General features: G+C 51.5%; 1 protein-coding gene across 5 annotated transcripts in view; it reads left to right on the plus strand.

Annotated features, from left to right (window-relative positions):
* The window catches only part of ZNF423 (zinc finger protein 423), a 370202-nt gene that overhangs the window by 117182 nt on the left and 238018 nt on the right, over positions 1–15002 (plus strand). For 4 of the 5 annotated variants that reach the window (XM_021094227.2, XM_084960307.1, XM_021094223.2 and 1 more), the window contains one exon: positions 6606–6806. In XM_021094227.2, coding sequence (XP_020949886.1) covers positions 6710–6806 — 97 coding nt within the window. In that variant the 5' untranslated portion in view covers positions 6606–6709. Of the gene's footprint in view, positions 1–6574; positions 6807–15002 lie in introns of all 5 variants that reach the window. The other variant, XM_084960309.1, reaches the window with a different exon arrangement.

Genomic DNA, 15002 nt, shown 5'->3' on the forward strand with positions numbered 1-15002 from the left:
CTGGACTCCGCCAGCTGTCCCCTGCTCAGCACTGTCACAACATTCCCTTTTTGTCCTCCCGTGTAGTGGTTACAAATCAGGATCTATAGTCAGAAGGCCTGGGTTCAAATCCAGACTCTGCCCTTCCCAGGGTGTGTGGTTTGCTCCTGAGCCTTGCTTCCCCCCTCTGCAAAGCGGGGGGATCAGTTGTATCTCCGTCTTAGGGTTGCTGGGATGCTGGGACGGGAGGATGTGACGGTGGAAGGGTACCAGGAAGTGCTCCTGCTGTGGTCAGCCTCTCTCGAGGTGCGGCAGGAGAGAGAGCCCGCTCCCTCCATCCCCACCAGGGCTCTGCTGCCTCTTCCCGCAAGGGGATATGGGACTACTTTTCTTGCTAAGTGTCACTTGCTGTACACCTTTTCTGTAGGGTCCCGCTGTTCTTCTTGAATTGTCATCTTGCATGAAATCCCTTTCTCAGGGGCAGTGGCTCAGTGGGGCTGTTTGGCGGCAGTGGGGAAAATTCGCTATTCTCTAATGACAGTCAATGAAGACGGAGGGTCTTTTAACAGCCTCTCTTTGCTTGTAGAAAGTTCTCCAAGTCCATATCTTGGACTCTGGGGTTATGGAGTGTACAGGTGTGGTGTGGTGGGTGGTGGGCTCCACCTGTGTAGGAGAAGTTGGTAAGACAGAGTGGCCTCATATATATTCAGTTGAACCCTTTTTGATTGCCAATAATTGGCCTTTTTTTTTTTTTTTTGCTTTTTTTAGGGCCATACCTGTGGCATACGGAAGTTCCCAGGCTAGGGGTTGAATCGGAACTGTAGCCACCAGCCTACACCACAGCCACAGCAACACAGGATCCGAGCCGCATCTGTGACCTACTCCACAGCTCATGGCAATGCCGGATCCTTAACCCACTGAGCAAGGCCAGGGATTGAACCTGCGTCCTCATGGATGCTAGTCGGATTTGTTTCTGCTGAGCCACAATGGGAACTCCAATATTTGGCTTTTTTGACCTATCAAGATGGCAACTTCATATGGTTGAACCTAATACTTATCATCACACAATAAACAGCACTGTAACCACTCCCCCACCCTGACCCCGTCCCTGCCTGTTTGATAATTCAGAGTCTTGTTTCTTTGAAACCACTTAATTCGCTCATTCTCCATTTACCGAACGCCTGCTGTGTATCTGTCCCGGGAGCTGGGGAAAGAGTACCAAACAAACCCCAACCCACTCCTGTCCTTATGCGGCAGTGTCCCTGCTATCTCTTGCCATGTAACCACCCCTACCCTCAGTGACCTAAAGCAACAGCTATTCCTTTGCACAGTTCTGTGGGCTGGTCTCACTTAGTATTTCCTATGTGGTTGCCGTCACACTGCTGTGGGTGGGTGTGCAAGGAGGGGCGCTCCCTAGGCTGGCAGCAGTGCCAGCAGCTGGGAGCTCAGCTGGGTCTGTCGTCTGGAGCACCTGCATTCTCTCCGTGTGGCTTGGGCTTCTCCTAGTAGGGCGATTGCCTTCCCAGGGGTTGTGTCCCAGGAGACCTGGAGGAAACTGCATTCTAGTTTCAGTTGCCTTCTAGGGTTCAAGGGTGCCACCAAGGCCAACCAAGCCAGAGGGGAATTAGGGAGGAGACGTAGATCCCTCTTCTTGTTGGGGGAGAGGGGGGAGGGTTCACTCCCCAACAGCATATGTGGACTCTTCTTGCTGCCGTCCTGGGCAAATGCGGCTGCCATGGGAGGGCAGAGAGTAAGAAATCCGCCTGGATGGGAGTTCCCGTCGTGGCTCAATGGAAATGACCCAACTAGTATCCATAAGGACATGGGTTTGATCCCTGGCCTTCTCAGTGGGTTAAGGATCCAGCATTGCCGTGAGCTGTGGTGCAGTTTGCAGACGCTTTTCGGATCTGGCGTTGCTGTGGCTTGGAAGTTCCCCTAGCCTGGGAACTTCCATATGCCGAGGGTAAGGCCCTAAAAGCACCCTCCCCCCGAAAAAAAGAAAGCAAGAAATCCTCCTGGAAAAAGTGTGAGTAGGGGTTCCCACTGATGCTTAATGCAGGTTAAGCATCTGGCATTGTCTCGGAGGTGGCTTGGGCTGCCACTGAGGCACGGGTTTGTTTTGTTTGTTTGTTTGTATTTTTAGGGCTGCACCCGTGGCATATGGAGGTTCCCAGGCTAGAGGTCCAATCGGAGCCATAGCTGCCAGCCTATGCCACAGCCACAGCCACACCAGATCCTAGCTGGGTCTGCAGCCTACACCACAGCTCATGGCAACGCCAGATCCTTAGCCCATTGAGTGAGGCCAGGGATGGAACCTGCAACCTCATGGTTCCTAGTTGGATTTGTTTCCGCTGGCCATGACGGGAACTGTGAGGCGTGGGTTTGATCCCTGGCCTGGGAACTTCCATGAGCTGCAGGAACAGCCAAGAGAAAAAAAAAAAAAAGTGTGCGTGAACGTAGCGCCAAGTGCACGGACAACAAAGGGAAGGGAAGGATGGGAAGGATGGGGACCTTGTGGCCTTGGTGCTCAGGCCTGCGGGGAGCCAGTGAGGTGGGTGAAGATTTTCAGACGTGAAGTTCAAAGGATTGAATGAAGGTCTTAGTGGCTGCAGAGACAAGTGTGAAGTCAGAGAGGTCAGTGGAGCCCTTGCTGGACCCTGGCGGCCGAGACCAGGATCTTGCAGGTGACCTTGGTGGGGGGGTTGACAGATTCCTTGACCACTCACTCATTTTTCGGTTGATGCGCTACCGTGGGGTGACCATGTAGCAGAGTGGCTGAGAGTTGGACACAACTGTATGTGAAACCTGTCGCCGTGGCCTTGTGTAAGCACTGTCTCTCCACAGAGCCCCCAGTTTCCTCGTTTGTAAAAGGGGGCTGTGATGGGGCTCCATGCACGGCTGCCCGGCTGGCCGTGCTTGGAAGGTACCTGGCATGCAGCAAGTGCTCAGTAAATGCTAGTTGCTCCTGGTGGTCCCCTGGGCAGAAGGCTGGGGGCGTGCACATCAGAAAACAACTAGTTGGGCGTGAGGCGGGCGGGTGGGGAGCTTGGTTAATGTACGGAGAGGCTGGCCTTTGCGGTGCCAGCTCTGTTTCCTGTCCTGTGCTTGTGGCTTTATTTGCAATTGTTTAGTTTGGGCTTCCCTGCCTCCCCCTGCCCCCCTCCCCGCCTCCCTCCAGAGAACGTGGGTGGGCCTGGAGGGAAAGGCACCAGCGGCCCATTTTCAGGAAGTGCTTCCCAACCCTGGTGGAAAAGAAATGAACGCTGCTGACTTGGCTTTGTCGGCCTGGGTGGTTGGAGGGACCCGGGGGTCAGCTGTAGTTCAGGCCCAGGAGGTCTGCACGTGGGATGGGGACCGGGGAAGGGTTGGTGGTGGCCGCTGGGCTCTGCCTCCTCTGTGCTCCCTGAGTGAGGCCTCTCAGGCGGAGGGGGGGGGGTGCTCCCGGGCTGGATGAAGGTGCCATGTGGGCCAGCAGGGCCACCTAAGGGAGTAGGGGAGGTCCATTGTTTAGGGCCCCAGGGCCTCTCTGAGCAGTGGGCCTGGGAATGAGGAGACCCAGAGAGCTCTCCAGGGGGCCCCACTCCCTCAGAGCTCTGTGCTCAGCCCTCCCACCGCCACCCACCAGCCTCTACAGCCTTGGGTTGGAGGGGGAGCAGCTCCAATCAGAACTTGTCATTTCAATCCCGTGCCTGGCTTTGGGTGGCTGCTCAGAGCCTCAGTTTTCTCATCTGTCAATGGAAAAATAATAGTTCACTCTCCCTGCCCCCGCCCCGCCCCCACCCCCAATTTTGAGGTTCAGAGCCTGCAGCTATGAGAGTGCCTTGCAGAGTGAAGCCTTGAGCGGGATGGAGGGCTTCCTCTCGCTAGGTCCTGATTCTGCTGATGCAGCAGCGGGGGGACCCCCAGGGACTGGGTTTCCAGGGAAGTCCTGCTCCTTAAAACGTCTTCAGGACACGTCACCTCTAGGTTATGAGGTCGCCTGCCTCCCCTCTCCCGCCTCTTTCCGCGCAGCTTCCCATCAGAAGACAGCGGCAGGGGAGGTGACAGTTGCTTAAAACAGATTTATACTCTTGGATGACTTTATGGGTTTTTGCCTTATAAAAACCCAAGAGTTGACATTCTGATTTATCTACCCCCGAGTCAACAGGATGTACCAGATTTAAAGAGATCAAATGCATTATAATGTTTGTGGTTCCAGTTGCGGATTAGATGAACTATTATGGGAAGTGCTGCCAAGTAAATACGGCAAAAAAAGGGGGGTAATTTAAATACGTCTATTAAATTGTGTGTTAAGTAAAGTAGCACAGGCGTGGTGCTGAATGTAACTTATTATCTGGAGAGCTGGTATAGTAGATAAAGTGGGAATTATGGTTCTTTTTTCTCCCCCCTTCAGAACAATTTTTTTCTTTATTATTAAGGGAAGAGACTATATAAATGAGGAATTTCAGAGATGGGCGCTTCCTTGTGTCACCATGGTTGGGGGATGACTTATAATGTTGAAGGCTCCAAATGATATTTCTCATTTCTTTGCTTTCTATTTCTCGCCGCCGCTGCTGCAGCAGATCAGATTTCCTGAGATAAATATGCTGCCTGGCTTTTAATGGGATTTTTGTATTGCCAGGAGTTGGCGTGTTCTGATAATAAAAGAACCTAAAAATTGTACATCCCTTAATTGGTAAGAAGAGAGATGTTTTGATGGGCCACAAATGGAAACATTGATTTTTACTGCCTCTGCGCAGTTCCAAGCGGCATGTCATGCCACGTTCCCCGCCACGGAAGGCGGCAGCTGGCTCTCCAATGAGCTGATTTGTCTTCGGAGGTTCTCAATGCCGGGTGCTTGGAAGTGCATGTTCCATGCAGACGGGAGGAACACAGCCCTTATAACACTGTCTGTTTCTAAATTGAAATATTGATAGGCCCGTGGCTTCTACCTCACATTGAATGCGTCCTTTGCTTTGTTTCTCTTTCTTGCTTTGGTGACCTGTCCTCGGGGATGTATAGGTTGGAGGCTGAAGCCTTTTTTCTGTAACCGTGATGTGACAGGTGCCACATATGTGCAGATACACACCTATGCATATGCATAGGGGTTGGCATTGATAGCTTTACACCTAATAGAGATTTCTCTCTTTGGTTTCTTTCCTTTTCTTTCTTTTTTGATTTTTTTAAAGCCTCACCCTTTGCCTGTGGAAGTTCCCAGGCTAGGGGTCGAATCAGAGCCATAGCTGCCGGCCTACATCACAGCCACAGCAATGTGGGATCCGAGCTGCGTCTGTGACCTACACCACCGCTCATGGCAACGCTGGATCCTTAACCCACTGAGTGAGGCCAGGGATGGCTCCCACATCCTCATGGATACTAGCCAAGTTCATTAATGCTGAGCCACAATGGGAACTCCTCTCTCCTTAGTTCAAATCAGCACCAGTTTCTGCATGGGTAGGTCTGTTCTCCAGGATGGGCTGTGAGAAGAGACAGCATGCGCTCTGATTTTCTAGTCCGAGTCTCTGTATTTTCATGGACAAGTTTAATCCACTGACGCTTATTGGGATTACTGAATTATTCTCTGTGTTGGATTTACTATGCTGTTTTTTGCACTTTGATTTACACGTTCTTGTTGGGTCCTATTCATCTCAGATTGAGTCTGGGCTCCATTTCCCCCAGCTGTGCCGGGGAGCGTGCAGGGCGGGAGTCAGGATGTGGAAATAACATCTGCAGGGTGCAGGGGATGTTGCACCCCCTTGGCTGAATGCCAGGTGCTTTATCTGTGAAATGGGACTAACAAAGCACGCAGGGGGCTGGACCACATGATTGCTGGAGGCCCCCCCCCCCCCCCCATTTAACTCTAGGATGTGTAGGGCTGGGAAAGGAGGCTATGGTGTGTATTTGGAAAAACACAGAACGCTATGCAGACGCCAGGCCTCATCATTGTGATCCTTAAACACTTTTTTGCACAGTTTAGCCACGTGTCGGCACAGTGCTAAGCGCAGAGTAGGTATTTTATTCTAAAGACGTTGGTCCAATGATTCCGCAACTGGTTCTCACAGTCTAGGCTGACATCAGGGCATAAGTGAGGGCTCACGTGCATTGTAGGCAATGATTTGGATCTCTGGGGTCCTGCAAACACATGCACTTCCTTGATTCCAGAATCGGGACATCTTTGCAAAGAGCCGAGCCACACTGAGAGGCAAGTTGTGTGGAAGATGAACCTGGCTAAGAGATCTCCCGGCTCTAAGCTGCAAGGCTTTGGGGGACATTAAAAGTTGAGGTGCGTTAGGAATAGCTGATGCAAACTCGAGAGACGTATGTAAGAGAATGGAGTTTTTAGGAGACAAAGCGCGAAGGCATTTTCACCTCCCTGACGGGTCACGACCCCCAGCATCCATGCACAGAGGGAAGATGAGGGGAAATCCCTCTAGAAGATTTGCACCAAGAATTAAATAATCGAGCTGAGAATTATGGCGCCACATGCTACACAAAGCCCATATATTCATATACAGAGATGTGTCAAGAATAATGGACCCTGGGAGGTAGAGTAATTAAATGTATCTTCATAAATGCGGGGTGATGCTTTTAAAATCCTTTCCCAAGACCCTGTCAGCTGACATGGACTATATTCTTCCTGTTGGCAGGAGGCCTAGAAGGAGAGCCGGAGTGTGATCGAAAAACCAGCCGTGCGCTGGAAGACAGGAACAGCGTGACAAGTCAAGAGGAGAGAAATGAGGACGATGAAGACATGGAGGATGAGTCAATTTACACCTGCGATCACTGTCAGCAGGACTTCGAGTCTCTGGCAGACCTGACAGACCACCGGGCCCACCGCTGTCCTGGAGGTAATGCTAAATAGCACCGGGATTCTGACAGGTGGTTATACGGATAATTGGACGTAGCAACAGCTTGAAGCCTCAAGTGAGATTAAAGAATTAATAATGTAATTTTACAGTTAATGTCATTTTATTGTGGTGTCTTGAGTACCCTTTTACATAAAGTTACAAATAAAAGCAACAGCTTTCCGGCGGGCAGGAGTCGTTAGGTGGGGGTGCCCTGTCCTTACTCCCCCAAACTGCAATCTACAGTATGTGGGCCGTAAGTGGGTGGGTCTGCACCCCGGATTTCTGGAAGGCCTTTTGGAAACCCAGCAATTAAGAGGTTATTAGTGCAAAGTTAAGCAGCTTAAGTGTGGAAAGCTGCGTGAAGGAGTGAGCTCCGAGGCAGGGCTTGTGATGGGACAAGAAGAGCCCGTGCAGAAGGGGACCCAGTTTCGCCTCTGCATTTGGCCTCCTGCTTTGCTGGGTAGGAGAAGGGGCTGTTTCTGCTAAACCTGACTGTTCTGCCCATGTTCTGCTTAGCAGCTGCCTCAGAGGAGGTGGGTAAGGCCACAGTTTATAGGAGCGATTTAAGAGTTCACGAGTCATGTGTGTCTGTGTGTCTGGAGTGTGTGGGGTGGGGGAATGGGGGCATGTGTGTTCCCTGGAGTATGGCAGCCATGCTACAGGGGTAGGGACTGATACATTTCCAGGCTCTGAGTAAGGAGTACAGAGCATCTTTTTTTCCTTACACAGCTGTCCTGAGACATCTCCTTCCATTGTGATTGTTGATGAAACCCTTTGGATGCTGGTTTGTGGGGAGAGGACCTGGCACCTGTTTTGGGGGGAAATTTGCTGGTAGGAGATAGATTGGAACTCAAAGCTCTTGCTTTACCTACCTTTCATGCCTTCTTAGAATTTTGAAAGCTGAGTGTTTGGGAAACATTGCTATGACTTTGCCTCTAGTGACATCCATACCCACACGGCCCTGGCTAAACCAAGTCCTCATTCTCAATCTCTAGAGGGAATCAATACCAAAAACAATAGATACAGGAGGACTGTCACAGTTTTGAACATTTGGGGATTCAGCAAACCAAACCCCAGTCATATGGAATTTGTGATATATCAATCACAGGCAGAGGTGACGGCCAACTTACAAGCTCTGAATCAGAATTGGAGAGGACCTCTGGGCCTAGTCTTCTCATTTCTTGGGGGGAAATACTGAGGCACTGAGAGGGAAAGGTGACTGTTTACCCAAGGTCACATAGCAATTTGGTGATGGAGCTGGGACCTCACTGGGACTCTGGGCTATGGACTCTCATTCTACCTGCGAAAACAGTAGATGCTTGTGTGGTTTTTGATTTAGCCAAGAACTGAGGTGAAATCCTAACTCTAAGAGAATGAAATGTTGTCATTTGCTTTAAAAATGATCAGTTGGGAGTTCCCGTTGTGGTGCAGTGGAAATGAACCTGACTGGGCACCATGAGGTTGCCGGTTCGATCCCTGGTGTTGCTCAGTGGGTTAACGATCCAGTGTTGCTGTGAGCTGAGGTGTAGGCCGGCGGCTACAGCTCTGACTTGACCCCTAGCCTGGGAACCTCCATACACCGCAGGTGCAGCCCTAAAAAGCCAAAAAAAAAAAAAAAAAAAAAAAAAGATCAGTTAATTGATCATCTAATTAAAAGCTCTTCTCTTTATTTTCTAAATGTAAGAGAACACACTGTCCTTCTCTCGTGGTTAAAGCAGAGCCCCTTAGGACCACAGCCAAGGGATGCTTTGTTGAGTCTCTGCAGCTCTTGGAGTGAGATTTTACCCTGCCACCACCCAGGCTCTTCCTTCCTCCAGCTCTTCAGAATCAAGAAGATTCTCATGTCTCTTACTGCACTTTTGAGAATGGTGGTCCTTCTGGATGGAGGAGGGGAGATGTGAGATTTGGGGGCTGTGTGTGGGGGTCTATATTGGAAATAAGAAATGGTAGCTAATTGTGCTTCGGTCCTGGGCAGCACTTTCTGCCCAGTAGTGGTCTCTTCTGTCCACGACTTCCAACTTGGGCTGAAATCATGGCAGGGCCATTTGCAGGGTCTCCAGCCATCCTTATCGATGCTGGTGGTATCCACTGATTCCCCTGCTTGCTTCCTGACAGGACCCCACTAACGACCTCCACTGGGACGTGGGAGCCAGGAATATCTCCCAACCTTGGAGCAGTAGAAGGGAGTCAGAAATTCCTTGAAAGAGGACAGGAAAGGACCTTGCTGAATAGCATCCCTGAGAAATTCATTACCACTCAGGAAAGGTGTGACCCTGTCTGGGCGAGTCCCCCCATCACAGAAAGGATACATGAGGAGTATTCCCCGCCCCCCCCATCTTATCAATATCCAGGGACCGGAGGACACACCGTGGGGAATGGTGTGCCTATTATTCTAAACAGGTCCCTACCTAGAGCGCCTCCAAACCCTTGGCTTGTGCAGTGGTTTCCAAACTGTGTCCCCAGAGGTAGTTCTGGGCTATTGGGGTGGGTATTGGGGCCTGTCCCACTGAGGGGTCTATGACACCCCCTCCAGTCTGCCTTGTTTTATACCTTGGGCTTTAGTGTAAGATGTTCAAAAATTGGCTTCCACTTTGCAAGTCTGGAACTGGTGCAGAAATGTACCAGCAGGCTCTCCCGGGCCAGCCTCGTGGGTCTGCTGGACGCTCACCCTTGGTCACCAGGTGACAGGACTGGGATGATGCCAGCAGGCATCGCTGTCCTTCTGGAGGGAAAAGTGGGTGCTTGGCAGACATTTCCGAGGGAACAAATGAGTCTTGTTTTGAGGGCAGGTGGGACCTCCCCGCTGTTGAGGGTTGGGGGCCTGAGGGCAGCGCCACCTGTCAATCTGCATCTGGCTTTGGGTATGAGCAGCCCTCCTCCCCTGCAGAGGGCTTCCGCCCCTGGCATGTGGAGGCACCCCCCCCAAACAGGTGTGCCCCCTGGAAGCTCAGCTCTTGCAGGCCGTGGGCATGTTGGGAAGAGGCCCTGTGGAGAGGGGCCATCTCGAATGTGGTCCTAACTGCTCTAGCAGAGGCAAGCGCTGTGGCAGTTGGGGTGGCTCGCAGCTCCGCCTTAGGCCATCAGAATCAGGAGGGTGGTGTGGGGTCTGGAGAGTTTCTGTGGCAGGGGTGTTCTTCGCGGAAGGGGGAGCTTCCTGCTGGAATGGGGGTGGTGGCATCCTTAAAAAAGCCTCCCAAGAATTCCTGTTGTGGCTCAGCAGAGACGAATCCGACTAGTATCCATGAGGATGCAGTTCGATAACCGGCCTCGCTCAGTGGGTTAAGGATCTGGCGTTGCTGTAGGCTCGGATCCCACGTTGCTGTGGCTATGGCCTAGGCTGGCAGCTGCAGCTCCCATTTGACCTCTAGCCTGGAAACTTCTATATGCCATAGGTGCGGCCCTTAAAAAAAAGCCTCTAGACCCCAGCCCCGGAGCCTGGAATCTACGCTGCAGAATGCTCATTTCCAGAGGTTTTGTCTTCCAGAAGAGGTGCCCTCTTGCATGTACTTCAGCAGGAGTGGCAATGCTGGGTCCAGGAGGGGCCGTTGAAGGGTGGATTTCAGGAACTCAGGACTGGAGTTCCTGCTGTGGCACAACAGGATTGGTGGGGTCTCTGGGGCGCTGGCACACAGGTTTGATCCCGGACCCAGCCCAGTGGGTTAAGGATCTGGGTTGCCAAAGCTGCAGCATAGGTCACAGCTGCAGCTTGGATGGAATCTCCGGCCCAGGAGATATGCTGCAGGATGGCCAAAAATGAAAAAAAGGAAAAGAAAAGAATAAAACAATAACTCAGAGAGTTCCTGCTGTGGTGCAGTGGGTTAATGATCTGGCTTGTTTCTGTGGAGGTGCCAGTTCGATCCCCAGCCATTGCTGCAGCTGTGGCGTGGGTTGCAGCCCCGGTGCAGACTGGATCCCTGGCCCCGGGAACTTCCGTTTGCTGCGAGTGCGGGCAGCAAAGGAAAAAGAGGGGAATAAAAAAGAACTCCAGACAACTCCATCAAGACCTGTTCGTCTTTCTCTTTTCCTCTCCCTCCGTCTCTCTCACTGTCTCTCCTTCATGTCTGCAGAGACACCGACCTTTAAACCCACAAGGCATCATCACGCATTTCGTTTTTATGACACGAAATGAAACAAGCAAAGATGCCGTCCTCTCTGCCGTTGCCTCTCCCCCAACAGCTGTTTGATTACTCCTCATTCCTCTCCAGCCCCTGCTCGCAGGATAACAAGTGTTTACATGCTTTGGAGTTTTGGGCACTTACCATCTTGGATTCAGCATTTGTTACTGAACTTTTTTTTTTTTTTTTTTTTTTTTTTCCCGGCCACCGTGTGGAGCAGCTTGATGTGGATAGCAGTTTCCAGACCAGGGGTTGAACCTGGGCCATTGTGTTGAAAATGCGGGTCCTAACCACTGGATCCCAGGGAACTCCCTGAACATTTTCTGAGTCGATTTCATGTTTTAACATGGTCTTCGCCATTATCCTTTTTTGGGGGGAGCCCTGCTTGTGAAGCACGGGTGGCTGGTACTAGGTCCATATACTAGTATATTTTTTGGCTTTTCTAGGGCTGCTCCCAAAGCATATGGAAGTTCCCAGGCTAGGGGTTGAATCGGAGCTACAGCTGCCAGCCTACGCCAGAGCCACAGCAACTCTGGATCCGAGCCTCGTCTGCGACCTACATCACAGCTCACGGCAACGCCAGATCCTTAACCCACTGAGCAAGGCCAGGGATCAAACTCGCAACCTCATGATTCCTAGTCGGATTTGTTAACCACTGAGCCACGACAGGAACTCCTACTATAAAAATATTAAATGTAGACAGGTATGCCAGTAGATTTGGATTTTTGCAGCCGAGTCAGTAGTAGAGGCTGACTCGGTGTGTAATGGGGCTTCTTTGTGCCTGATGGAGCGTTGTTTGTGGGTTACAAGTGGAGAAATGGCCAGAGCATTTGGTGGCTGTCGGAACTGGTGATAACAAGTCCCCATGAATTCTGGTCCCACCAAGGCAAATAACATCAGGAACAGGGAATGAGCTGAAGTTTTCCTGGATGCAACTTGTGCAGTGTTAGCTGAGCACATCTGGGCCCTATACGGGGTTTCAGGGTCATTTTCTATCATTTCCTAGGAGCCAGGAGGACGTCAGCTGCCTTAGAAGGTTTCTCTGGGGAGTTTCCTTCGTGGCTCCCCCACAGCGATCGGGCTTCCTGAAGACAGGAGTCCGACTTCCCTTTGTGGCTTGGTGGAAATGAACCCGACTAGGATCCATGAGGATGTGGGTTCAATCCCTGGCCTCACTTAGCAGGAGTGAGGATCTGGCGTTGCCATGAGCTGTGGTGTAAGTTGCAGACGAAGGTCATATCCTGGGTTGTTGTGACTGTGGCTGTAGCTCTGACTTGACCCCTGGCCTGGGAACTTCCAAATGCCCCAAGTGTGGCCCTAAAAAGCAAAAAAAAAAAAAAAAAAAGAAGAAAAAAGAAAGTTTATCTGGGAACTTTCTGAGGCACCGTGGAAGCAGGCTCAAGAGGGTTGATTCCAATTTTTTAGGTGCTCATTGAGCCAGGTCACCCATGGATTTCAGTGTGGGATCAGGTGGAATGTTTTACCGCGTCCTGGTACAAAGCCTACCTTTCAAGGATACCTTGTGATTTAGACTAACGTATGTCGGCCCTGAGGACACGTGGGCGCTGGATCTGGCTGTTGCAATGCTTTAGACCTGCCTTTCCTGTGTCAGGAGCAGTACCAGCAGGGCTGTGCCATGCATTGGTGCCGGAATGCCATGGGTCCTCAGGGCTGGAGCGTCTGGTGGCTTTTGCAGGTCCTTGGTCTTTTTGCCAAAGGCACTGCTGGCATGAGTTGGAGCCTCGTTATGGGTCGGGGGAGGCAGATGGAATTAGAGAGAAACTGAGGTTTCTCACTCTGGGTTCCAGGCACTTGCTCTACAGAATAGAAATTGCCTTCAGGACAAGGTGGGGGCCCCGATGTTTGCAAATAGGTGGGGTCCCCACCACCCTCCAGGGGTGCTCGGTGGGGCTGCAGTCTTGACACTTTGTATGTTGAGCACCTGGAACGTTCCCCCTGGCAGCACCTCCACCCCCAATTGCTCTGTCTGTGGCCCCACTCAGTCCCCAGCACTCACCGGATTCTGTAATTATTCTCTGATTGTTTTCCACGGTTCATCAACCATCTCCCCCACAACGATCGGGCTTCTTGAAGACAGGAGTCAGACTTCCCTTTGTGGCTCTTTGGAAATGACTAGCATCCATGAGAACGTGGGTTTGATCCCTGGCCTTGCTCAGTGGGTTAAGGATCTGGCATTGCTGCGAGCTGCAGTGTAGGTGTTTCTGTGAGCTGCAGTGTTGGTCACAGATGTGTCTCAGCTCTTGAGTTGCTGTGGCTGTGGTGTAGAATGGGTGCTACAGCTCCCATTCGACCCCTAGCCTGGGAACTTCCATGTGCCATGGGGGTGGCCTAAAATGACAAGGAAAAAAAAAAAAAAAAAAAAAGAGACAAGAGTCATGTCTGTTTTGTCCCCTAGTGGGTTCTAGCCCAGCATCTGGCACACAGTGGTGCTTAATACATGCTTGCTGCATGAAGGGATGATCTCACCTTGTTTTCACAACAATCCTGGTGGGGAGGTCCTGTTTTTCATCATTTCTCCCCATTTTACATATTGGACAACTGAGGCTCGGAGTTAGGGAACCTGGCTCAAGTTTCCAGAGCTAGAGCTAAGATTCAAGATCTGAACAGCTCGTGCTGAGAACACAGGTGGGGGGCAGTGAGACACAGCTCAACTTTAAAAAAGGGAAGGGGGGGATTTGTTCAAATAGCAACAGCAAAAAAGGTGCTTCCCGTGGGTCAATTTTGCTGCTCCCCAGCCCCCCACAGCCCCCCTTTCCTGAGGATTGGGGCCAAGGAGTGTTTCCCCAGCCCTCTAGGAAAGGCAGACCTTCCTTTTCTGGCGAAGGTGAAACGCTGCTGTGTAAAAAGCCGGGTGGAAAGTTAATTACACCCTGGTTTGTTCAGCTGTGGCCAGAGTGACCTGTGGGCCCTAATTACAGGGCTGGGGCTGTGTGGAGGCTGGCACCTCTGCCAGCCTCGTTCCTGCCTGCCGGCTGGCCAGAGCTTGCCTTTGTGTGCCGGCTCAGACCCTTTCTTCCTCCACCAGCGTGGGTGGGTGGGGCCCCTCCCTCCCTTATCGCTTGGGGCGCCCCTCGTACTGTTTCCACTTGGGCAAACCGGAGTGGGCGCGGGCCAGCCACTGGGCGATGCGCTGCCAAGTGCACAGGTGCAGGGCGCGAGTTCCTTCTGCCCGTGGGGAGCGTGCACAGCGCCTCGGTGTCAGCCGGAGTCTCGCAGTGCAAAAAGCCCGGGGGCTTGAGCACAATTAATACCCCCGCATCGAGAGCTTTCCTGCATGCAAACAGCATCCGGTCAGAAAACGTGGAGCAAGAAAGAATCCCGCTTACATTAGCCACAGAATATATAGGACCAGGAACAAACCCAGGGAGCAAATTTCAAATGTTCATAGCGGACCCGCAGCAGAATCAACTGCCAGGGGACAGGCTTGAATAAAGGAAAAGGCAGACCTTATTCTTGGGTGGAAAGATTCACTATCACTGTTTAATACACCAATTTCTCTGACATTAACCCAGTATTTTTCGCCAGTGAAAATAACAATAGGATTTATTTAGAAGTGCATGAGCCGGTTCTAAAGTTTGTAAGGAGGAGTTCCCTGGTGGCCTAGCAGTTAAGGGCACAGTATTGTCCCTGCTGTGGCTTGGGTTACTGCTGTGGCTTGGGTTTGATCCCTGGCCTGGGAACTTCTACATGCCTTGGGCGTGGCCAAAAAAGTTCCCATCATGGCTCAGCAGAAATGAATTTGACTAGTATCCATGAGGACGCAGGTTCAATCCCTGGCCTCTCTCAGTGGGTTAAGGATCCAGCATTGCCATGAGCTGCAGTGTAGGTGGCAGATGTGGCTCGAATCCTGCGTTGCTTTGGCTGGCATGTAAGCAGGCAACTACAGCTCCAATTTGACCCCGAGCCTGGGAGCCTCCATATGCTGTGGGTGCAGCCCCTCCCCCCTCCCCAAGAAAAAATAAAAAGATCATAAGGAAAAAATAGACGTGCAAGGATAGGGAGGAAAATTCCCACAAAGGGGAATGATGGGCAGGGCCAGTAATTAGATCAGATTTTGAAA

The sequence above is a fragment of the Sus scrofa genome, chromosome 6 (genome assembly GCF_054392235.1).
Source record: "Sus scrofa isolate SSC_HxYL_T2T_F1_AM1 chromosome 6, Sscrofa_HxYL_maternal_Yorkshire_Landrace_v2.0, whole genome shotgun sequence".
In the NCBI taxonomy this organism is placed as follows: Eukaryota; Metazoa; Chordata; class Mammalia; order Artiodactyla; family Suidae; genus Sus; species Sus scrofa.